Source organism: Lytechinus pictus, chromosome 1, assembly GCF_037042905.1.
Source record: "Lytechinus pictus isolate F3 Inbred chromosome 1, Lp3.0, whole genome shotgun sequence".
Classification (NCBI taxonomy): Eukaryota; Metazoa; Echinodermata; class Echinoidea; order Temnopleuroida; family Toxopneustidae; genus Lytechinus; species Lytechinus pictus.
The window spans coordinates 30,991,749-31,017,908 of record NC_087245.1 but is presented as its reverse complement, the minus strand read 5'-3'; the positions used below and the strand labels follow the sequence as shown (position 1 = coordinate 31,017,908).

The 26,160-nt window shown below is 35.9% G+C and overlaps 1 protein-coding gene across 2 annotated transcripts; it reads left to right on the top strand.

Moving 5' to 3' along the window:
* The first annotated feature begins 1,873 nt into the window (after positions 1–1,873).
* Positions 1,874–22,294, top strand: LOC129265671 (sodium/mannose cotransporter SLC5A10-like). Of its 2 annotated transcripts, none has more exons than XM_064100246.1 (15): positions 1,874–2,037; positions 2,723–2,794; positions 3,418–3,522; positions 4,006–4,065; positions 4,905–5,009; positions 5,539–5,644; positions 10,510–10,590; positions 11,561–11,772; positions 12,411–12,546; positions 12,707–12,814; positions 13,699–13,849; positions 14,566–14,704; positions 16,005–16,220; positions 17,777–17,987; positions 18,823–22,294. In XM_064100246.1, the coding sequence occupies exons 1-15, from the start codon at positions 1,933–1,935 to the stop codon at positions 19,008–19,010; spliced, it is 1,995 nt and encodes a 664-aa protein (XP_063956316.1). In that variant the 5' UTR covers positions 1,874–1,932; the 3' UTR covers positions 19,011–22,294. The 2 variants fall into 2 exon arrangements, with proteins under 2 accessions (XP_063956316.1, XP_063956311.1); XM_064100241.1 differs by having other exon boundaries at positions 1,889–2,037; positions 14,536–14,704.
* The last annotated feature ends 3,866 nt before the right edge of the window (positions 22,295–26,160 follow it).

The following is a 26,160-nucleotide window of genomic DNA, read 5'->3' as shown; positions in this document are numbered from 1 at the left end:
GGAGGTGAGATGGTGTTGATATGATGTGGTAGGTATGATGGTAGTAGTAGTAGTAAGGGTGTGTTAAGTGTATTGATGGTGGTAAGAATGAAGATGGTCAAGTGTGGTGATAGTGGTGCTGGGGCAGTGATGAAGGTGTGGTGATGGAAGTGTGGTAGGTGTGATGGTGCTCATGATGAAGATGGGTAGGTGTGGTGATGATGATGAAGGTGTGATGATGATGAAGGTATGGTGATGGTGGTAATGATGAAGATGGGTAGGTGTAGTGATAGTGGTGGTGATGAAGGTGTGGTGATAATGGTGGTGATGAAGGTGTGGTAGATATAGTGATAATGTTGGTGATGAAGGTGTATTCGGTATGAATGGTGGTGATGATGTGTTAGGTGTGGTGATGAAGGGTGACTATGATGAAGGTGTGGTAGGTATGGTGATAGTGGTGGTGATGAAGGTGTGTTAGGTGTGGTGACGGTGGTGATGAAGGTGTGGTTAGTGTGGTGATGAAGTTGGGTTGAGTGTGGTGATGGTGGTGATGAAGGTGTGTTAGATGTGGTGTTGCTGGTGATGAAGGTGTGTTAGGTGTGGTGATGAAGGTGTGTTAGGTGTGGTGATGGTGGTGATGAAGGTGTGGTAGGTGTGGTGATGGTGGTGGTGATGAAGGTGTGATGGTGGTGGGGATGAATGTGTGGTAGGTGTCTTGATGATGGTTTGGTAAATGTGATGATAAAGGTGTGGTGATGGTGGTGGTGATTAAGGTGTGGTAGGTGTGGTGATAATGGTGATAAAGGTGTTGTAAACATAGTGATGGTGTTAGTGATGAAGGTGTGGTGATGGTGGAGGTTATGAAAGTGTGGTGACTGTGATGATGCTGGTGACGAAGATATGGTAGGTGTGGTGATGATGGTGGTGATAAAGGTATTGTAAGCATAGTGATGGTGGTAATGATGAAAATGTGACAGGTGTGGTAGTAATACCTCTCAGGGTAGACATTGCAGCTCCTATGAACTGTTCTCCGAGTGGGCCCGGTAAATGATCATGTTATTATTACCCTTCTCCACACCTAATGCGTCGAGCGCCTGAAATCCCGCCTCAGGATCGAACCCATGTCTTCCTGTTCATCACGAGGCAGGCGCTCTACCACTGAGCCACCTTGTCTGGTCACAATGGCGATGACAAAAACCTGGTAGTAGTGGTGATCGTGGAGATGGAGTTGTGGTAGGTGTTGTGATTGTGACGCCTGGTAGTTGTGACGGGTGTGGTGATGAAGAAGGAGTAGGCTACGTGGTCGTAATTATGGTGATGGTGGTGATGGTGTGACGATGCGTTAATTGGTGGAAATAATAGTAATGATAATTACAACGACAAATATATTACATGTAGTGAGAATGGTAATGGTGATGATAATAGCTGTCGCAGATGGGGAGGGGTGGGGGAGGATGGGGCTTCTAACCCCATTTTATTTAATAAACATGATAGAAAACGTTTTACCATCTGATTTTGTTTTTGCATAGTCACCCCCCCCCCCCCTTCCGAAACTGTTCCGCAGCACCACCTGAATAATAACAGATAATGATAATAATGATAATAATAATGATAATGATGATAATAATGATAATAAAAATAAAAATAATAGTAATAATGATAATGATGATGATAATGACGATGATGATGATAATAATAATAATAATAATAAGAATGATAATAATAGTAATAATAACAACAATAATAATGATAAGCAGCAGCAACAACAACAAAATAACGATAATAATTATAATAAGAAGAACAGAATATACGGAGGGTGGTGGCTGCATGCCTGTGATAAACTATCATTGCTTTGCTACTATATTTAGCATGGACTTTGGTATCTCTTTCACCTATAGTGAAGTTATTCGCGATTATCAAAAAGGAAAACTAATCCAGGTAGTGTCATGAAACATGGCAGGGACAGACGGAAACCAAGATTATGAAGGTAAAATCGGTGTGACAGACGTTGTCATCATCGTCATCTATTTCGTCTTCGTCATCATTGTCGGTTTATGGGTAAGTATATTATCAACCTTCTTCGCTTGAATTATCTTTGGCCCTTTTGGGCTGATTTAACCAAAAATAATTATATTGGAAATCAAAGCTGGGGGGGGGGGTACTTTTTCATGCAATCAGCATCAGTTTTTTATTTCAGTTTCATGCAAATCGTAGTTTATCTAATTCTTGATAACATGTATGTTTCTAAGACGAGTGAAAGACCAAGAAAGAGAGAATTGGATGGAGAATAAAGGGAGATACATTGTAAACATTGGTGTGTTAACCTTGACACCGTTAGTGTCCTAGAGAACCACACCGTGTGGTGTTAAACTTACACCATATATATTAAACATAACACCAAAGAGTATAAAAGTGAACTAAATATGGTAAGTTAACTGTTCAACAGTTAACTTACCATATTTAGTTTACTTCAACACCATAGGCGTTGAACAAACGCGAACAATCTAACACCAGAGTAAAATGACTGGTTCGGTCCTTCAAGTTTATCGACACCAATCATCACCAGTTTTGTTTTGTAAAGAGAGAAAGCTGAAGAGGGATGGAGAGAATGAGAGAGATAGTGCTCGTGGGACCTTGAGTGGTTTTCAGGTGTTCACCGTTTTGTATATAGAATCACCGTTTTGGGGTAACTCTAATATTATTGTAAAAATGATATAAAAAACAACTCTCTTTCTTCACCCAGTCTATGTACAGAACTAACAGGGGCAATGCCAGCGGTTACTTCCTTGCAGGCCGTTCAATGTGGTGGTTACCGGTATGTAACAGGCGTCTTTACAAAATACACACCCTTACCCCCCCAAAAAAAATTAATAAATTAAAGCAATGCTTGGAATCAAGACACAATTTCGACGTATTTAATTTGGCTGTAAGAAAATGGTAACTGATACTTGACGATATGGATTATGAAGGTACAAAAATTAAGTCCTAATAATAATTTTGATAATGAAATTCACACTGGGAATGCCATAACTATTATGCCACACTGCCCCAAAAGATTTTTTGTAACAACATTGCTTTAAATCTGAAAACATAAAATGTTTAATTTCATCAGCCTGACCTTTTACATTCTAAATATACAATGGAATAAATCATTATTTGCTCACTTGCTCACTCGAAGTTTTTTGTTTACCGAACAGTGCCCTGGTTTAAAAAAATTAAATTGTGTTCATATTAAAACCGTTGTATGGTTACTGTTACATCTTGAGTCTGAGTGTCTGGTACAAATAACAATGCAAAATTGTGATTTTTAGCATACATGCGTTGAATAAAAACATGTGTTGTATATACTTGGCAGGATATTCAGTACGTGGTTCCACAACTCTCGCAATTTTAGTACCTATTATATTTTGAGTATAGCTGTATCTCACTGGTTTGCAGATTGGTGCATCATTATTTGCAAGTAACATTGGAACCGGACATTTTATCGGATTGGCAGGGACCGGTGCAGCATCGGGTCTAGCAGTGGCGGCTTATGAAGTTATGGTAATAATAAATGGAAGGGAAATTAAAGTAAACCACCCCAAATTACCTCATTTTTCTTTTCTCTTTTGTCTCCCTTTCTCTCTCTCCCTCTCTCTCTCACATACACACCCTCACACACACACACACTTTCTCTCTCTATCCCTCTGTAATGAGTAAGCAGATGAAGTGTGATTTAATTAGGTCCTGTCAGAAGAATCTAGCGATTAATCATTTGATTACCAACGCACTTATAATATCGCCGGATGACGAAACCACGAAAAAAAATTACCACTATCATTTACCAACCAATAACGAAAATTACGTAACTTTGACCTCCATGATGAAAATGAAAGTTTATAGTGTTAAAAGTGATTCCAAATATTTCAACTGCAACAAGGCAGTAGAATATATAACTATTTTGATTATATTCGGAGCTTAATACATGTACGTGAAATCTAAGCAAGATCGATTGTTATCTCTTCATAATTCTCTTTGACACGATAGTCTGGATATGCCATTCTTCTTTTGGGATGGATCTTTCTCCCTGTTTACGTCTCTTCTGGGGTAAGCTCCTTTATATTTCTCTGCTGTAAATAGTGACATAACATTATGTTCTAACACTTTGGTATTTGATAGGAGCGAGAGTGCATGTGGTGGTGGTACATGGATGATATGAACCCATATTACTTCAGACATATTTATAAAGAAGACATATCCATTCTTTGAATTGTACTCGATTATTACTTTGTGATGCGGGTCAGAACTCCGCCAATAAAATATTATTGAAATATCTCTTGGACAAATTTGGCAATGCGTCGTAAAATCATAAAGTGCATTGTTATTCAGTCCAATGTACCGGTAGTTGTGTTGACCAAGACTCGGAGATGTTTGATTTGAATGAGATTGAATTTGGCTTTGTGCTGGCTCTGTTCGTGCTTGCATGGAAAAAATGAGTTTTATTTTTGTGATGGTATTTACACCTTGCAATGTGGAGTTATTTGGAAATAAACGAACTGGTAGAATTATTTAATTTATGACATGAAATATAATGATAACTTTAATATGATTTACAAATTATTTGAATCGTGACATTTCATTTAATAAAACATAATCATTGTTTTATTAAATGCAATTGACTCTGCCATATAGAAGGGAACTGATCTATTATAAAAACAGTGTATCTTTGAAAATATTATCATTAATGATTGTTATGATATGATTATTAAACTGCATATGTAAATCCATTCTTGTCTCTCAATTGAACACTTCAAAGAAATAATTAAAATGGAATATGAATGTAAATAGGCATATCGAAGGCATTTATTTATAAACTCATATTAAACGCTTCAAACTTTTGAACTAAAATAACTAGGAATACCCATGTAATGTGTTGTTCCTAACAGGTCTACACGATGCCCGAGTATCTCCGTGTTCGTTACGGAGGTCAACGACTTCGGATAGCGATGTCTATCCTTGCACTTTTCCTTTATGTATTTACAAAAATATCCGTGAGTATATACATGTATGTTATTTAATTAATATAATGTGAATGTAATGTTTGTATCATTGTGTATACATTTTCTACCAAATTTGAATCATGAATAAAACATATTGAACGACATTTTAAAGAAATATGGTGATTTTTATCAATGTTTCGGGAATATTCATTAAGTAATCCTTTGTCCATGCTTCGTGAATGATCATTCGAGAAATCAAAACGGATGCATAAAATTTGATTCGATGTTACTATACTTAAGTGTAATTCATATACATTGAAATCATATTAAATGTCATCAAAATTTTTGTTTCAAACGATGTTGGAATAAAAAAAAACATATAATGAGAAATATTCTCTCGTTGGCATGTTTATTGTTACAATCTAACAAGCCATTTAGAGTATTTCATTAAAATGTGTTTTATAATTCAACCAAATCGATAAAAAAAAAAATCAAAACCCATTAAAACCCATTCAAAGCACCAGCATATAAAGTTAAATGATGAAGCATGTGTTTATTTTTAATGATTTTTTTTTTACAGGTTGATATTTTCGCTGGAGCAGTATTCATTCAACAGGCTTTTCAATGGAACATATACGCTTCAATATTTGTACTCTTAGCTGTAACTGCTGTATACACCATTACAGGTAATGAAAATACCATGCATTATGATTGTCGATACTATAATAATACTACAATAAACTATTGATATCAAAATAGATGTAGATAAAGTGTTGGTATTTCCATAGTTATTGTAATGCTATACCGGCAGATGCAGTGTAAGGCACGTGTTGGTGATTTACCATTGCAAACTTTATTGGATTAATTTAGTGTTGCGGTTTATGTAATTTGCTGATAAGCGAAAGAAATATATAAATGGAATGATTGATTTGATTGATTGATTCATTTATTTCCACACTTCATAAAAAGAACAATACAGAGTAAAGATGGTATTACAAAATACAGTACAATATATTCCGATGCTTAAAGAAAACATACACTACACAAAACAATATACCAAAATATGAACAATACTTAAATCAGACAAGAAGAGAAACAGTATATGTAAATGTGGGGGATCATTTAAAAAGTTAAAAACTTATAACATAATCCCAATTTTGTCAATAAAAGTTTGAGTTTAGCAGAGAAAGACTAGAAAAAAAAAAGTAACTTAGTCTAGGAAATTAAAGTTTTTGTAGAAGAAATGTTTTAAGTTTATATTTAAATACATTAAGGGATAGAGAACTTTTGACATCTTCAGGGAGACTGTTCCAGAATACAGGACCATTATGAATTATTGACTTTCGGGATAATGATAATTTCCCACATGATACACGGTAATCAGATTTTCTTCTAGTATCATAATTGTGAATATCAGAATTTTTACAAAATAAAGAATAAAAATTTATTGGAAGTAATTTCTTATAGTATAAATACATAAAGATACCAAGATTGTAACTATATAATTCATACACAGGCAATATTTTAAACTTAAGAAAGAGTGGAGCAGTGTGAGCTCTGAAACCAGAATAAGATATCATTATGATTACTCTTTTTTGTAAAACTAAAGTTCTATCTAATAAATATTTATTTGAAGACCCCCAAACAATAATTCCATAATTGAGATATGATAAAATTAAAGTGTTATAAAGCATTAAGATAATATTTTGTGGGACAAATTCACGTAATCTATTTAAAACACCTATATTTCTAGAAATGAGGGAGTTTATTTTGTTAACATGACTTTTCCATTTTAAATTATCATCAATGTGAATTCCAAGAAATTTTACACTCTCCACCCTTTCTACTTCAGTATCATTAATATATAATTTAACAGATTTTTTTATCTACATTGTTTCTACTGATGACCATAAAATTTGTTTTCTGAATATTCAGAGCTAAATTATTAATAGAGAACCATTCATGTATTAAGTTCAATATTCATATTTTGTTGTAAATAACCTATGTCACTGTGGCTAAAAAATATATTTGTGTCGTCAGCAAAAAGAACTAATTTTAATAAATTAGAACAGAGATGAAGATCATTAACATATATAAGGAACAGAAGAGGACCGAGGATTGAACCCTGCGGTACGCCTATTGATACTTTCTTGAACGCAGAATGACATGAATTATAATGAACACATTGCTTTCTATTACTTAAATAATTGTGTATTAATTTAAGGGAAATACCTCGTATTCCATAAAAAGATAATTTACTAAGCAATATGTCATGGTTAATACAATCAAACGCCTTTTCAGATCAATGAACACTCCAAACGTTATTTCGTTATTCTCATAAGCATTTATAATGTCATTTAAAGAATCTATCAGAGCATGAGATGTACAATGTTTTTCTCTAAAACCAAATTGTTTTTGATAAAGTATATGATTATTGTTAAAATATGTAATTAGCCTAGTATAAATACATTTCTCCAGCATTTTGGAGAAACATGATAATAAGGAAATTGGTCTATAATTTGAGAAAACATTTTTTGAACCAGATTTATATACAGGAATAACTTGTGATATTTTACAACTATCAGGAAATATATCTTCTTGAATACATAAATTGAAAATAAAGCATAATGGTTTACATAAAATATGAATTGTCCTTTTTACAACAACATTTTCAACACCATCAATTCCTGGGGCTTTTCCATTCTGTAAACAATTTGCAATGTTAATAATTTCCTGTTCTGTAATTGGTATGAGAAATAAAGAACAAGGCAGGGTGTTTTTCAGGTAAAAACTATAATCAATATTACCTCTTGCAATGTTGTTAGTGATAGTATGTCCAATATTGGTAAAATATTCGTTAAATGCAAGTGCAATGTCATTTTCATTTCTGATTTCTATTTCATTATACCTAAAAACTAAGTTATTATCAGAGGTTTCAGGTTTCTGTTTGTTTAATAAACCATTTATAACTTTCCATGTTTTGCAAAGATTGTTTTTTACTTTATTAAATTTAGAGTAATAAAATTCTTGTTTAGTTTTTCTAACAAGACTCACATATTTATTCTTAAAAGATTTATATTTTGCCTTTTTATTATCCGTAGGTTTCTTTATGAAGTTTGCATACAACCTGTTCTTCTTTCTATACATACGTTTGAGTGTAATATTAAACCAATCATTCTTTTGTTTTCGGCTTACTATTTCTTTTAATGGGAAACTAATTTCATATATTTCAAGAATAATTTTCATGAATTCATCATAGAGCAAGCTAGGGTCAGCAATATTGTGACTGTCATAAATACAAGAAAAGTCAAACTCTGATATTCTTTGTAAGAACCTAAGGATGCCATCTTCAGTAATTTGCCGTTTATGAAATTTTTTACTCGACTTCGTTGGCAACGAATAATAAAAAATAAAAAATATTGGATAATGATCAGAAACATCACAGATAACAGAACCATAATAAAGGTTACATGAGTTATTAACAAAAATATTATCAATCAAAGTTGACGAAGTTTGAGTAATCCTGGTGGGTAGACTTATTAGTGGGGAAAAAGAAAATGATGACATCATTTCAAGAAATTCATTAACATAATTCAATTGATCAATCTTTTTTATATCAATATTGTAATCACCCAAAAATATACAATGTTTCTGCTCACCATTAACCTTTTCAACAATATTGGTAAGAACATTAATAAATTCATTGATTGATTTTTCAGGGGGTCTATAAAATACTCCAATTATGAGGTTTCTACCCAGGTTAGGAATTTCAATAAAGCAACTTTCACATGTATCACAAAAAATATTAAGATCACATCTGTTTACAAAATCAATACTATTTTTGATACCAAAGCAAACACCACCGCCATGTCTTTTATGACGGCCTAATCCGACATATCTATAATCTTTAAAAATATATTCTGGTGCAGTGTTCTCTTTTATCCAGGTTTCAGAAAAAGCAATTACATCAAATTAATAATGTAATGAATACAATAAAGTCTCTATTTCAGAATACTTTCTATTCAAGCTTCTACATTTAAGGTGCATAATAGAAAATTTATTTTGAGAAAACATAGCAAGCTCAGTCCTGAGCTGCTCAGGGGTTAATTGACACTCACACTCACTTGTCATCATTTCCATTAGAATATTACCTCAGAAGAAGAGAAAAAAAGGAAGTCCAGAAGGTAAAAATACATGCAAGTAATTAAATCAAAATATGATGTATATATACATATGTACAAACATAAAAAATTGCAAAAGCAATGAAAGTTCAAAAGTAGGAGCACTAAATTCCAATAGTCCAGGAACCACAATTACATTGAATTAGACCAGATCATAATAAATTCCGCCCAATTGGCTTTGGTTGGTAAGGTATGGGAAGAAGTCGTCATCTATGCCTGGGGCAAGTTGGAGAGGTCACTGTCACTTGATATGAGTTTTGTCACTTTCTTTCCATTTTGAGCTTTGATCAGAGCAATGACTTTTCCATCTGTTGTCCATGCTTGTTCTACAGCTTCATATCTAAAAGTTGCTTTCAAGAGATCAATTTTGCTTTTGATGAGGTCCTCCATGATGCTCATTCCTGTGTTTTTCAGGAAGGAAAAAAGGAAAAAATTATAATCAATCCAGGTATATTGCAAATTATAGTAATTCTCAGCAATCTACCCTTTCTTCTCGAATTTCATTTCCTGGTCGGATGTTTCTTTCATGATAACCTCTATCATGACGAGGCATTGCGTTAACCAGTTATCAACGAATGAAAATAATATGGAATGCAGTCTCTATAATCATGATAATCTATTGGAATTGAGTATATGAATGCAGTTAAACATGTGAAATTATTGCTTATACCGTACACGATCCCATCTTGTGTGTAATTCATGTCCTGTGCCCCGTCTTACAAAGAGATGCAATTGATCCGATCAATTTGCAAATCCATCAACGTCATATTTTTCTACAGGAAGTTTGCATAATGTCCTTTTGTAAGCAAAGAGATGCACACTGAATCTTCAAGAAAACAATGAATGCATGACTTTACATCTGGGTCCGTTTCATAAAACTTGTTACCATAACAAATTGAGAATAACAGTTATATGTCACTAATATCCTTAACTCTGATTGGTTGATAGTAAATTTGTCATAGAATCTTACATTTGCTATTATAACAAGTCTTTATGAAACGGAGCCCAGATCTATAAAATATTTTGAACAAATAAATGCATTTTAGATATTGACGTTTCTGGCTTTCCATAGTTGTGGTTGATCGGATTAATCGCAACTCTTTGTAAGACGGGACTCTGGTAGCGGGCCTATTCTACCCAGAAATGCCATAAATGGATGAGAATCTGAAAAAAAATCCGCATTTTATGGACATTCACAAAACTTATTTTGCTTTTCCTGATTTAATCGAAACGAACTTGTCATAGACGTGGGTCAATCGTTCTGGTATTCATATACTTAGTTTTAGCAAGTCACCTTTTCGACAATTCTTTATCACGATGATAATATAAACTGTATTTCAAATGAGTTATCATTATACCCGTGTATACAGGTGGCCTTGCAGCGGTGATCTATACGGATACTCTCCAAGTTTTGATCATGCTTATTGGCGGCTCATATCTCATGGTAACAAGTAAGCGAGCTATGATAGATCAGACCAATCATGTTTCTGAGACCCTTTAAATAAAGAGTTACATCACTAGTATTATGACAGTTACCATGGTAACATGGCTCAACATCCAATCAAACCCAACGTGTTCATGGTAGTTACCGTAATGTTAAAACTTATAATTGCTGTAATTCTTTATGAAAACGGACCGCAAATCTGATTAGTTTTCTTAAATGCGTATATGATATACATACTCTAAAAATATTGGATAAAAGTGCCCCATGAGGATAATAATGTGTCCAACCAACATTGGGCATTTCTTTTGGGCGTTTTTATTTATCCCGTGAGAATAAAATTTTGCCCATTCTAAAGTAATTGCTGCTTATTTTTTTAACCTCACTGGAAAATATTCTTCCCGCATTGGGTAAAATATTACCCCAAAGTGGTTGGATACATAATTACCCTCGTGGTGGTAAAAAATGTACCCAATATTTTTTTACAGTGCACATGCAGCATATTATAGCCTATAATTGAAACATGGAACTCAGGCCCCGTCACACGAAAGTCGGCCTGGCAATCGTGTCACAGACAAGATACTGTACTATAGCGCGTCATATGATTTGTATGACTGTGACGTTGCTTTGGAATACACACACACACACACACACAAAGATGAATTATTTCATGATTCTTATACTACCTGAATCTGAACTGTTGCATAATGCATATACGTTATGATTTTATAGAACTTGCAGGAAATGATTACTTGTAAATGACTTTAAATATTTGAATATAAAAAAATCATAGGACTAAACAATTTAACACCGTACTCTGGGAAATTCGTAATGCCACATTTTATTATGTAGGCCTAGTAAGTTTTGAATACTACAACTATGTCTTCCAAACATCAAGTGAAACAATATATTTTCTCCCTTTTGAATAAATCGTGGTATCCTAATTTGTTTTACGTTAATTATCCATTGGAACTGCGCAGGCTTTATCAAGATAGGGAGCCTGGAACAACTAAGACTAGAATACATGCAGTCTATTCCATCTTCCGCACTGAACGATACGCATTCCACCTGCGGATACCCGAGACAAGACGCCTTTAGTATGATCCGGGATGCAACTACTTCGGATCAACCATGGCCCGGGACCGCTCTTGGTATCATGGTGATTGGCACTTGGTACTGGTGTACTGACCAGGTAATCTAAAATGTTGATTTTGGAGTTCTATGAAGCTTGGCCACCCATGAACTTGTAAAGTGCTGGAAGTGCAAACTAATTGCATTACAGTTCTTATATTCTATTTCCTCAGAGTGATCTTTGCCCGGATCTTGGATTATTTGTAAATCAAAATTGTATCATGAGCTGTAGATTAAGGTAATTCGGCTTTCTGAGAATGAATACTTATGAAATGATAGTAGAACACACCATTATATAGTGTACCGGATTAAATCACGAGAGATGCCTACATCAATCTATGAGTAAAAAGAGTGCACTGTACCTTCTATATTTCAATTGTTAGTTGATCAGAATATTAAATCAAATATTTTTAGAACATGACATTTATGTATTAAAGCCTGTAGGCTTTTCTTCATTGGCCATTTACTTAAAAGTGCACTAAGTTTTATGTACTACAGTTATCAGCTAATACTTGCTTAGTACGATTAACTCGTGAAGGTTGGTCTTTATATTAGATAAAAGATAAATGCGCCTTGGGGAACCCCTGATACCTTTGCCAACTGCATCACAGATTGTATATTATAACCAGGAAAACCTTAATCATTATGTTATGATATTATGCTCGTGCCTGTTTTACCTCAGCCTTATTTCCCATACAGGTCATTGTACAACGTTCCCTTGCAGCCAAGAATGTCACACACGCGAAGGGCGCCTCTATCGTCGCAAGTTACCTCAAGTTTCTCCCACAATTCCTCATCGTGATGCCAGGAATGATCGCTCGAGTCCTTTATACAGGTATGACGTCACAACCCTAACCTCTTCATTCTTTGAATGTCATGGACAGTGTTGCAATCCAAGATGATTACAGGTTTCAGAAGATAATGGGTTCATTGTGGAAATTGAGGATTGTGTTTTACTTTCTATCAGGATTCTTTATCTTATTATTGTGTATTAGATGAGGTTGCGTGTATAGACAGTGAATCGTGTATGAAGTATTGCCAGAACCCAACCTCGTGTTCAAACATAGCCTACCCACTGCTCATCCTCAGACTTATGCCAATCGGTAAGTTATATTAATATAATTGATGCACTTTCGTAGTATATCATATACATTGTCTTTATCAGTATGAATATTACACAAGTCGAAGATGAGTGCAATATATCCTTGCTGATGAATGCAATATATCTGATATAGCATTCAAGAAATCAGATTTTATTATTAGTATTCATACAAATTAGGGCCCCTTCTTACAAAGAGTTACGATTGATCCGATCAATCAATCCAAACTATATGAAAATCAATCAATCATTATATCATAAATTTTTTCTTCTGGAAATTAGCACGAAGGTCCTTCAAAGGTCTCCACTCTGTGGAATGGGGAAAGAAAAGCACGCTGAATTTTCATAGTAAGAAAAATCTTGAACAAACATGCACTTTAAAGATAAATTCCAGTTCTGGTAACGATCTCAAAATGACTTTTTACAGAATCTAATATAATGACCACCCAAGTGTCTGTTTGTATGAATAAAAAATATGTGCCAAAGGATTCTGGAAGAAATGGTGTAATTGCTGAGAAATAAGCAAAATAAGCGCGGATTCGGTCACTTCCGTCGGGTCTTTATTCCAGCAATAATAATACACTGTCCCACGTGTGCCTATCTGTGTTGGTGATCTTCAGTGTGAACATTTTTCAGCGTAGATTTCAAGATTTCACAAAGTTCAGTTTATGTAACTGTACCAGATCTAGATCCTCGATGATATACTGACAATTAAGCCTTGTTTTACAGACTTTCTCATGAAATCAGTGTTTACTGCAACTACTGGCATTTCTCTTTAAATGTTGACGTTGCTGACTTTCCATAGTTGCGGTTGATCGGATCAATCGCAACTCTTTGTGAGACGGACGGGGCCCTAATCACTTGTGTGTTTTCATAACTCTTTTGCAGGTGCTCGTGGATTGATGATGGCCGTCATGATCGCCGCCCTGATGAGCTCATTAACATCCATATTCAACAGTGGGAGCACCATTTTCACCATGGACCTGTGGCGCCGCCTACGTCCGAATGCAAAGAACCGAGAGTTGATGATAGTAGGAAGGTATATGGATGATTAAAAAAAAGATTTCAAGTTATAGAACAATCTGACTGATTTTTTATTTCCTTATTTCACTCATCATACTTCATGCATGCATGAACATGGAAGAAACTTTTCTTCATATTTGATAAAAAAATATAAGTGAAGCTGTTTTGGCGTTTATTTTTACTACTCTTTTGCGATGTGAGGGAATGTAAACTAAACAGCGTGAAAAGTGTCGTAGGGATAACAGCTGCTTTTCATGACTACTTGACCAAACAGAAATCAAAGCTTGTAAAAACGCAACATCAGAGGTGTAATTGGCTTGAATAAGTTTTATGCAACTTATCTGTATGTCCGCTCTACAAATCTACAGTTATTATTATCTGAAATTTTGTATTTCTATTGTTACCTTGTAACATATTTTTTTCTTACCCTTTCTTTACAATGCAATCTACGTAATCCATAATGTGGGAACTGTGCTCATACAAGGCCTCTTGGCTTTATTTATGCAGTTGTCCATTTCGTTTTCATATTACTTTTGCTTGTTACTAGTCCCTTATATTTTCGGTATTACGCATAGTGTTAATCGAGAATGAAATAATGCAAATTGAATTGAATAGAAAAGCATATACAATGATCAAGATGATTCCGCCATTCATTATTTATTTAGCAGATCATACAACTCGGTTTTATCTTTATCTCTTAAGGCTCTTCGTCCTTGTCCTCGTTGCCATCAGTATCCTGTGGGTTCCCATAGTCCAGGTAGCACAAGGTGGCCAACTCTTCCAGTACATCCAGTCTCTGCAATCTTACTTTGCTCCACCTATCTTTGTCTGCTTCGTCTCTGGAGTACTCTCAGTCAGAACCAACGAGAAGGTATATAGAACTCAAATCCTATAAGCTATTTTCTAATAGATCCATCCTATAGTTTTGAATTCACCATTGGCTTTTCATCCATAGCAGTTTTATTCTAATCTCATTGGTTTTTAGTGATAATAATACTAATGATAATAACAACCAGCATTTGGTACGCTCTCCATAGTAGACTATATAAAATACAGCGTTTACAAACGTTAAATATCAAAATACATCAATACAATACAAATGCATAAGGAGATAAACAGGAAATGGCTTCTTGGAAAAGAGGTATGTTTTTAGAGATTTCTCAAATTGATCTGTAGTGTGTGATAAGAGCTATGTATATGCTTTACATGCTGAAAACACATCGTATAACTAGGTTTGACACACCTTTTTTGATCCACCTTATGTATCGAACAAAGGCGTCGATCCATTTTTCAGATTGGGGGGGGGGGGCAAAATCATGAATCAACTTTCCAAAGGCGCTCGATCACAGAAAACAAACAGACTCAAACACACACACACACTCATATGCCTATATGTATATATATATATATATATATATATATATATATATATATATATATATATACACACACACACACACATCTCACCAACAAATTAAATTTTCAAAAATTTAAAAAATAATAGATGCGAGCGCGAAGCGCGAGCTGAAAATTTTGATATTTTGATCTTAAAAAAAGAGAGTTTAATTGACGTTTTTAATAAAGAACAAGAAATATATCCAACAAAAGATTATTGCATATCGAAGTGGGAGTTCTTTTTGAGGTATAGAACTGAAAACGGGACATTCTATTCACCTATTCAATCATGAAAAGTATGGGTCTTTGCTACAGAAATGATGCGAGCGCGAAGCGCGAGCTGAAATTTTGTTTTATTCTAATCTGAAAACCGGACATTTTGAGCACGATTTTAGATGAAGAACGAGTTGCGTATCTCAATCTCGCTTGCTGATTTCTGTGTAACATTACAATCTTATTTTATTTTTTGCACATGCGGAATTATTGGGGGGGGGGGGCAAAACGATATGTTTGCCCCCCCCAATATTTTCATTGGTGGGGCGGTTGCCCCCCCTGCCCCCCTATGATCGACGCCTCTGGTATCGGATATGTAAAAGAGGACATTAAAATTAAGATTATTTATGTATGAATGAACATTTTAACAAAGTGTTCTTACATCAAATCTTCATATGAAAATCTCTCGCAGAAGATTTTCAGTTTGGAAGGAATTACAATTTCAAACTCTAAAAGAGTAACGATGGTTTTTACAACTTTCTCTTTCTCCTTCCTGTCATCAGGGAGCCTTTTGGGGTTTCTCCGTCGGGGTGGTTCTTGGTGTGATACGGATGATCCTTGACATTGTCTATCCTGCCCCAGCCTGTGGATCGCAGGATGTCCGACCTTCGGTTGTCAAGAATGTCCACTTCCTCTACTACAATTGCATCGTGACCCTGGTGTGCCTGGTTGTGACTTGGACCATCAGCCTGTTCACCTCTAAGCCCACACTCAATCAGGTAATGTAACTGCTCATGCAACCAGTGGACGCAAAGTTTGGAGGTTAACATGTTTACGCTGGATGACCGACAGCACATTCACTCAAAAAAAATATTGGGTAAAAGTGCTCCATGAGGGTAATTGTGTGTCCATCCAACATTGGGCATTTCTTTTGGGCATTTTATTTATCCAGTGTGACTGATGAAAATTTGCCTATTCTAAAGTAATTGCTGCCTATTTTTTTAACCTTACTTGAGAATATGCTTCCCGCATTAGGTAAAATACTGCCCAAAATTGGTTGGACGCATAATTACCCTCGTGGTGGTAAAATTTTTACCCAATTTTTTTTGTACAGTGTTAAGACAAGAAACACAGAAAAATGTTGGGAAAATCCGGCAAGAATAGAAAAGATGCAACTGCAGTTCCGGTAAACGGCATACGAGCCAGCAGTCTTGATCAAGTTGATAGCTCCACGTTACGCCATCAACTACTCACATCTGGCCAGGTTCCTGACCCATAGTGCAACATTGTGAGCATCGTAGTCTTGTAATGCAGACCCAACTGGATGATAACACACCAATTCACTATTCAACACATTCATACCGCAATAATTATGTCGCCAAGTAACAAAACAAGTCCCTTTTCTCTCAAGGCATACATTTACTATGTACAAATGAAATCATAAACTAATCCCCAAATGTATATTTTTTAAGACCAGCTTTGATTTGAAAAGAAGTAATTACTTTGAAATGATCTCATATGTGATTTTCAAAGTACGCTTAAATACTCAACTCCCAAACGTAAATCAGGCCGAAGTTTCGGTGTCAGTGAAGTCTTTCATGAAATGGCTTGCCAGACGTTTTATCCAATAGGCCTATCAAGAAAGTTTTATCTGACAGATACCACAGTACTTGATAGTGCTTCTCAGCCAATCAATATCAAGGAAAGTGGTCAGATTTGACAACTCGCTCTCTTAAACAAATCAGTAAGAATGACTAGTTGATCGGGTCAGCTGGGTGCAACTGATATGTCTGATCACACTTCTGACGTACATTCTAGTCAGAAATAACTCTGTTCTAGTAAAATACGACAAGAACATAATCAATTATGACTAGACATTTGCACCCAGCTGACCCGATTAAGTAGTAATTTTGACTGATTTGTTTTAACCCTATGGTTTCAGACAACTAATGTCGGTTGAATGAAACGCCGGTCTGTACCCCAAAAATCAATTCCAAGAACGGCTTATCGGCTAAGATGAAGCGTCCAGGTGGGTGTTTATACGAATGACTTAACGCACGACTGGTGATCCTTTCTTGTGCAACGTGATATCCCTATAATTATAATTTTTTTATGACCTAAGAACAAGTTCAAGTCGTGCGTAACTTTACGAACAGCTTTTTGAATTACCCACCAGGTTTAGACGAAAAACGTCCGATCCAGTTAAATTTCAGGCATTTACAAACATTCATTCCGTATTCAATCGTTCAGGTCCATACCCTACCCTACCCTACCATTATGCTCTCTGCATCGTGCTTGCGAATAGCATTGCAGTGATATCATTTTTATTCACCAGATACTTGGCAAGACTTTCTGGACCCGTGGAATGAAATCACCAGAAGAAGAGCAAAATCACAACGACACTACAACCATTCACGCAGGGAGTAATAAAACCGTGAAGGACGTCCGGAAAAGACTCGTAATGCAAGAAAAAATGCCAACTGATGTTTCTACAGATAGTTCCCAAACTGTTGAACTTTCAAGTCAAAAGCAAAAGGAGAAAAGGGGCAAGTATTATAATTCTTACATGTCATAACATCAGAAAAATAACATTGACTAGCTGCTATGGAGTTTTTTGGGGAAATTTTGTCCTGTCAGTTTGACAGCTCATAGCGATGTAAGTCAAAATCGTATCTTCTACATGTGTTCCGTGGACGTCGGCGCAGAGGATTGTCCTTTGTTCATGGGAAAGGGGGGGATCTTTTGTTGCGTCCCACAAATAGTACAAGATATAATCCTCTGCTTTGACGTCCATGATGCGTTGCTGTTTGAACCTATTAATGATAATGATAATTGGATTTATATAGCGCTTTTTCCCAGAGGATACAAAGCGCTGTTGATGGCATAAGACAAGTTAACGTTTATGTTTATAATAAGTGTGTTTTGAGATGTTTTTTTGAAGAGGTCAAGAGAAGAGAGGTTTCGGAGAGATGGGGGGGGGGGGGTGTTCCAAAGACGGGGGGCAAGATATTGAAAAGAGTGGGAGCCGGCCCGTTTTCTGGGTTTTGGAATGACGCAGGAATTAGCAGCTGCAGAACGAAGAAAGTATGTAGCTCTATCTTGCTGAAATAAGGAAGGAATGTAAGAAGGAAGTGTAGTTGATAGAGATTAAAAGGTTTGAACAAATATTCGATAATGTACTCTATCAGAAACAGGTAGCAAATGAAGTTCATTCTATAATTCTAACAAATAAATTCTTAATCACAAGTTAATCAACCTCAACACCGAATAAAGTATTTTGACCGATACTCGATTTTGGTTATTTCTTTATACCAAGATAATCTAACACTTAAATCTTTAAAACATAATAATTTTTTTTGCATCTGATTCCATCTGATATAGATACCCCAAGATGGAAAACATATCTATTTTGGTTTCTTGGATTCAACCCCGACGATGATCAAGACGTTCCTGGGGAGGCTAGCATGATAAAGAGCATTGATGAGAACCCGACATGGCAACAGTTTACCTTGGTCAATGCTATCGTCGTCTGTGGGGTGGCAGTCGGGATTATGGTTTGGTGGTGGTGACGACAGAAGCCGTATATTCGATATCAATGTTCTCTAATAATTGTTCATTTTAATCTCAAGTCTAGAATCTTCCGATAAAAAGCAATCGCACTCCATGGTGAGGTATGAAATAAGTTTCCTTTCTTTCATTCAAATCATACCTGTTTAATATGTGAATGGATGCATCAACCATGTCAACAGAGTTGTGACCGAAACGGTCTAACAATGATCGAGAAAATGAGCTATAAGTTCCCGAAATATCGTGTAAATGCAGACTAATAAGTTATGTCCACTCTAAAAAGCATTTTAGATGAAGATTGTCTAAAATAGAGAGATAGAAAGAAAGAATGAGAGAGAGAGAGAGAGAGAGAGAGAGAAAGAAGGAAATAGAGGGGGAGAGATGCGCCTGATGCGAATGCCGTTCAAAATCCTATCCAACATTCGCATTTAAATTCTGCAAATTGCTCATAAAACGTGCACGGGAAATTGGGTTGCTGCCAGTTGATTCTTTTCGTTCCAGGTTGTACTTTATTAGAGTGAGCACGAGACAAAAATTTCTTTGGACGTGACATTTTTCTAGAGACATTTCAATGATGAAACACACGCATTTTTCTGATTAGGACCGCACCTTACTTTTAATAGAGACCTTGGTCTAGTTTTTGATTGAATCCTGGGTCATGACTCATTGATGTCAAACTAGGCTGATGGGTCCGCCGCTACAGTCAATCATGTCGACAATATAACACCAATGTATTTTGAATGTAGAAGGTAAAAGCAAATGCACTTTCATTCTACCACAAAAGAGGTTTCAATCTAATCTTTATGAAATAACAAATTATGGAATCGTCGATCACTGTTTACTTTATGAACCGCCTACGTCAAATGTTTATATTATTTATACACGCGAGGCTGGCTAAAACAAAACTTTGACACTGTTCACTTGATTATTAAAGACTTCCCTGAAAAAGTGTTTAACTTGTAATGAATTCAGTGCCTAACACTCTTTACTTACTTTCTAGTTTCTTTCCTTAATTTCATCCAAATGCATAGGGACATGCTTACCTATGTGTTATGCGCTATAAAAGAGCTGCATATTATTATTCGGATAGCTGGTCGTTTCGTCATTATGATGAGTCTGCCCCTATATGCCCACAATTTATTTTGAATGTGCAAGGCAGAAGCAATTGCACTTTCATTTCACAAAAAAGAGGTTTCTGCCTCATCTTAATCAATGATAAACAAATTATGAAAACATCAATCACTGTTCACTTTAGAAAATGAACCGCCTTCGTAAAATATTTTTATTATTTATACACGCGATGATGGCTAAACAAAAACACTGTCACTGTTCCCCCGATTCAGCTTACTGGGAGTGTCAGCTAGGCGTTTCGTCTACATAATTATGAAGCCTGATAAGTTGATAGATCTAACAACAACAACAACAACAATAAAAATCCATGGTTTTGATTGGCTACGAAGCACTGACCATGTCTGGCGGTTAGTGTGCTAACTGTCGGACAAAGCAAAATTGTCATTGCTAACAAATTTAATTCAATGGGTGAACTAGCTGCAATTGCTCCGCATCGGCACGGTATCTATCATGTTAGTATCTCTGTATTTTTGGTGGAATCATTCTCTGGGAAGGTGACGACAGTGCAGCAGGACATGTCTCTCACCGACCATGGTTTTGTAAAACTATTCAGAGGACCAGAAGATCTTTTGAGTTGTCTGTCGGAATAAACGTGACCCCACAGTTACAGATCTAATCAAGATTTGGTTGATGTTTGTGTTGTTTATGCCGTGCATCCAACTTAACTGCAAACACAACGACAAACCTCCTTATACAAGCAAAAGTTAAAAGAAAGTCTCTTTCACACAAGAAATCATGTCAATTAAAGCCCAGCAACACGAGAGCAATGCGTATTGCCATTATGTTGAAGCAAATCTGAGAAAACTGGTTACTGCCTTCCTGGGAAAACCACACTTAAGGGACACAAAAATATCGAACCGTGATGGAAGTAACAATGAATATGTCAACAACAAACGAAAATATCAAATCGGATGGGTACTATGAACTATTTCTTCCTTATGCTGTTGTGTGGTCCCTGATCTCCTTCATCGGCATCTCTGGGAATTCGATTAACCTGACAGCGATTAGTCGACTACACGTTGGTGTAGCAACGAAGGTTTTCATCATCGCTCTTTCGGTATCAGACCTGTTTACGGCCATTTCCTTGATTACCCAGGTCGTTGTTACTCGGGCAGGCTGGGAAGATAGTGGTAGTTGGGACTTGGTAAGCCAGACCGTTTCCATCATCGTTCGATGGTCTTCACTAACAAGTGCTACATTCATAGTTATTGTGAATCTCGATCGCTTTCTGCATATCGTCTTACCTTTCAAGTATGATGCTATAATCAATGGCAAGCGAGCTGCTTTTAGTACAATAGTTATTGCTCTTATCGTACTGGTCATAAATTTGCTGTGCGCTGGCCTGACACAAAAATCTTTCGCAACATTTTCGTTTAAAAGTAATAATATGATCTTCATTCTTGATACTACGTATTTTTATTATCCGAGCTTAGTATTTGCAGCCTTTGTCTGGTTTCTTCAGATTGTGGTTATAGCAGTGTATGCCAGAATGTTTTGCATAGTGCGGAGACATACAAACAAAATTACTGCGCAGGAGAATGCTGCAGTTAGGCTTAAGAGTATCAGCGCCGCGATCGACTTCACAGGCCATGCCAGCTCAGCCGGACTGCCCGGACATACATTGCAAAAATCCCCGAAAACACCCAAGGTAATGTCTTCTACTTTCCATAACGCTTCACCCCAAGGTGGAGCTGAAGCGTCGGCGTCAGGACTTCCCTCGAATAGGTTTCAAATAAGGACAGTTGGCGTCCTGCAGCGTAAGAAACGTAAAGGATGCAAGCTGAAAGAGCAAATGAAGATTATCCACCAAAACCTCCGGAACCTCCGAACATCATTTTTGGTGACAGGCTGCTACCTGATGGCATGGGCCCCTTATTCCATCATAGTTGCAGGAGCAGCGTTGACTGGGAATCCACCGAACAAGGACATATTTCTGGTATCCTATACTATGGGGTTGGGGTGTTGCTGTGTCAATTGTTTAGTGTATATGTCCTCGCGCTACAGCTTCAAGTCGGTCCTCCAAAAAAGAAATTGTTGTCGATAATATGTATTTGATTCGATGATGAAATTACGGTTTCTTCTGGAGGCAACAGTGTAGTATGTTTTTTTAGAGAGAAAATGTTATTCCTAGTTACAGAATGTTGATTTTCATGAGAAAAAATGTGAATAAAATTTATCATAATGCTGTAAAAAAATCAATGTTTTATTTATACTTATCAACAATGTTGTGACGTTTAATTTTAACATGAATGGTCATCACTTTTACTACAATTCATTTTCAGTACATGTTGAAATTTTTTTCGAAATGCATGGAAATAAGGTTTTCATTGATTGCCTTTTCTGATATCCTATATTTTGAGGATGGGGTGTTGCTGTGTCAATTGTTTTGTGTATATGTCCTCGCGATACAGCTTCAAGTCGGTCCTCCAAAAAGGGAATTGTTGTCTATGATATGTATTTGATTCGATGATGAAATTACGGTTTCTTCTGGAGGCAACAGTGTAGTATGTTTTTTTTTTTAGAGAGAAAATGTTATTCCTAGTTACAGAATGTTGATTTTCATGAGAAAAAAATGTAAATTTATCATAATGCTGTAAAAAATCAATGTTTTATTTAAACTTATCAACAGTGTTGTATCTAAACATGAATGGTCATCACTTTTACTACAATTCATTTTCAATACATGTTGACATTTTTTTCGAAATGCATGGAAATAAGGTTTTCATTGATTGCCTTTTCGTTTTTTGCAATATGCAAATGGAAACTTATCAAAGATACAACATTCATGTACTTACGCTTCGTCTCAGAGTAGCAATAAGTTTTAAATGTGTGTGAATGTGTGTCTATGGGGGGGGGCAAAGAGCACCTATGGAAGGGGAATTAAAGGGCCAACTTAAACAAGGATGGGTTTCATTTTACCCATTTCTATTGGACAACTGTTGGCAATGCTCAATTATTTCAATATATTTTAGTTAGAGTTATAAGAGTAAGACACGAGAATCAAGCGATGGACCAAATCAAATTAGTTGCGAAAGGTCTAAAATGCAAATTGGAGTCCGAAATTACCCCCTTTTTAGCGTTATATTCGATTATATCATTGTTGAACTACAAAGGTCTATGATTATATATTCAAATTTCAATTTGGTAAAAACCTGTGTTTTGTCAAACGCATTCTTATAATTATGCAGTGTGATTGAATGAGTATTTGTTCGCACTATTCAGAATGTCATGTGATATCAAAATAAACTCCGAATATTGGAAAATGAAAAGGAGGAAAAAAGAATAGCAGAGGCACGTGAAAAATTATCCGGTCACCTGAGGAAGTGGGAAAATTTTTACACTTCATGACGACGAGCCATTTGTTTCTTTGACTAAACTTAGACATTCACTTATTTTCATGACGGCTGCCATGACACTTATGCGGACAGATGAAATGCATTTGATTTGGTGGATGTATGTGTGTGTGTGAGGGTGTATGTGTGTGTGCAGGGGGGGGGGGTGTTCGGCGGCGTAACAGGAGTCGGTGGCCAGGGGGGGGGGGGGCAAGAGCCAAAATTTCCCGGTCATATCATGGTATGAACAGGCGTAATGGTGTAATGAGGCGACGATTTTGAGAGGGCCAGACATTGCGTATCAGGCAGAATTTATCTTTTAAAAAAAGTTGCGAGCGAGCGAAGCGAGGGAGCAAAATCTTGACATTTTTAATACAAAAATCAAATTTTGTGATATATTTTGACATGATATCCAGAGAATATATTTCACTCTTTCATTCCTTTTTTTGTGGTCTGTACGCCACTGAACAGGATTCTCAGTTGCGGCAGTAGCGTGAAAAGTAAAAAAAACGAGGGCGCAGGTGCTAAAAAGCTGCTTAATATAAGTCCCGAGCGAGCGAAGCGAGCGAGAAAAAAAGAATCACCTATTCATGAGAATCTAACTTTGAGATATTTTTTGACATTATATTCAGTAAATAAAATCATATCCTACACTTTTCCTTTGCTTTTCTTTCATCCTTTTTTTTTCTTGATTGTAGAACTTTTGGGGACCATGACCCAACCTTCCATACTCATATACGGCAGTGCTATGGGGTCCGTCTGGAGCCCCCGGAACTTCTTGATATCAAAGTTATTTAAACCTCGCAGATTGCCGCTATTTTTAATCAAATCGCGGGTACATACAGAGCTTTTACACAACACATTTTTTTTCCAGTTGAACCAAATGTTTTGAGGGGGCAAAACTTAGCAATGTGGGAAAATTTGTAAAAAGTCGCCAGCGAGCAAAGCGAGCTGGAAAAAAATTGCCTATTGAAATTAAATTATAATTATGTGATAGATTTTTTCCATTATATTCAGCAAATAACACATTTCATTGTTTCCATTCATTTCATTATACGTTGTCTCCTATAATTTATTTTATTTCCTCTTGGGTGTGGAACCAAGACCCCCGCGCCTGTACGCCAGCGATTAAACGTAAAGCTTAATGTAGGAAGGGTCCCTACATGGGGGTGTTATAGAGCCATTGAAGGTAGATGGAGATTTCCTACTGCATGGGGTCTGGGGAAAAGCTGCGGTAGCTTATTAGCAAGCTTAGAGCACAGTGTTGTATGCAGTCCATCTTTCTTCCCGCTCTTTATCCTCGGCAGCTCGGTCATGTTATTAATTTTTTTCTTGTTCCTTTTCTTTGTTTTCCAATTCAGCTATTGACTAATTACATTCTACCTTCATTTCCCGCTATTGTTTGCCATTATGTCATCTTTTAATTTATTTCCCATCATGCTATTGCATTACATATAAAGCCCCCCAAACCCTGCCACACTAAGTGTGGCGCTTCAAGGTATGTACATAGGCCTATGTCGGAATTATTTGTTCTTTATCAAATGTTCTTCTTTCATTCCTTATCCCGCTTTCCTTCCTTTTCCATTAAAAAAAAAATCTTCGTTTTCTTTTCACTTTTCCCTTCCCCTTCCCTTTTCCTCATTTCCTCATTTCCTTTTCCCTTTTCCTCCCCCTTTCCCTTTCTTTCTCCCTCCCTTTTCCTTTTTCCCGTTTTTTTATTTTCCCGGTGAAATCTGCCAGGGGGGGGGGGCACCTTGCCCCCCCCGCCTGTTACGCCACTGGGGGTGTTTGTGTGTGAATCTGTGTTGAGTAAGTTGGGGGTGGGATGTGAGTGTGTCCGAGAATTATGAATATTAAATCTTCTCTCATAAATCTTATTAGTGTATTTTAATAATTTACAGGATTCAGGATTTTTTTTGTGTATGTGATACAAACATCAAGAAATGGTGAATAATTTGTTTGAATCAATTCAATCCAATTCATTTATTTTCTCTTTCAATCTTTTTACATTTACAATGATAGTTCAATATACATATTTACAAAATATAACATTTAAATCATTTCTATAACACAATAATACTATGAAATCGAAAGAGAAGGAGACCAACTGAAAAGCAGAGCTTGTAGGGTGAAGGCCCCCTTTCATAAGTACATTTTATGAATAAAAAAATAAGATAAAATAAAGAAATAAATAATATATATACATACAATGAATAAAAAATAAACAAAAATTAAAATAGATAAATAATAATGAAAATAAATGATTCAGTATACACTGTATACAGAAATCATAAACGATTAAACATATGTACAAAGAGAAATTAATAAACACATTTACATATTAAGTTCTGAATTACATTACTTTGTGAAAAAACGATAATCTAATATGAATTCAGAAAATATTTTTTAAGTTTTCCTTTGAAATTTTGTATTGAATTACATTGTATAATATCCTTTGAAAAAGAATTCCATAATTTTGGACCAGTAAAAACAAATGTCTTCTGTGCAAACGATGTTCTATTCAGAAGCAAATGAAAGGAACTCGCCTGGCGAGTGAAGTGCTTATGAATTGTATCATTTTTTACAAACATATTATTAAAAGGTAACGGAAATTGTTTATTGATAAACTTGTACATTAACTGTCCGAGTTGAAAAGAATATAAATCTTTAATCTTCAAGACTTTATTTG

Coding starts and splice junctions, on each gene's coding strand:
- LOC129265671 (XM_064100241.1), top strand. CDS start 1,933: ATGGCAGGGACAGACGGAAACCAAGATTATGAAGGTAAAATCGGTGTG. Junction 5,010..5,538: donor ATGTATTTACAAAAATATCC/GTGAGTATATAC, acceptor TTTTTTTTACAG/GTTGATATTTTCGCTGGAGC. Junction 11,773..12,410: donor GGTACTGGTGTACTGACCAG/GTAATCTAAAAT, acceptor TTTCCCATACAG/GTCATTGTACAACGTTCCCT.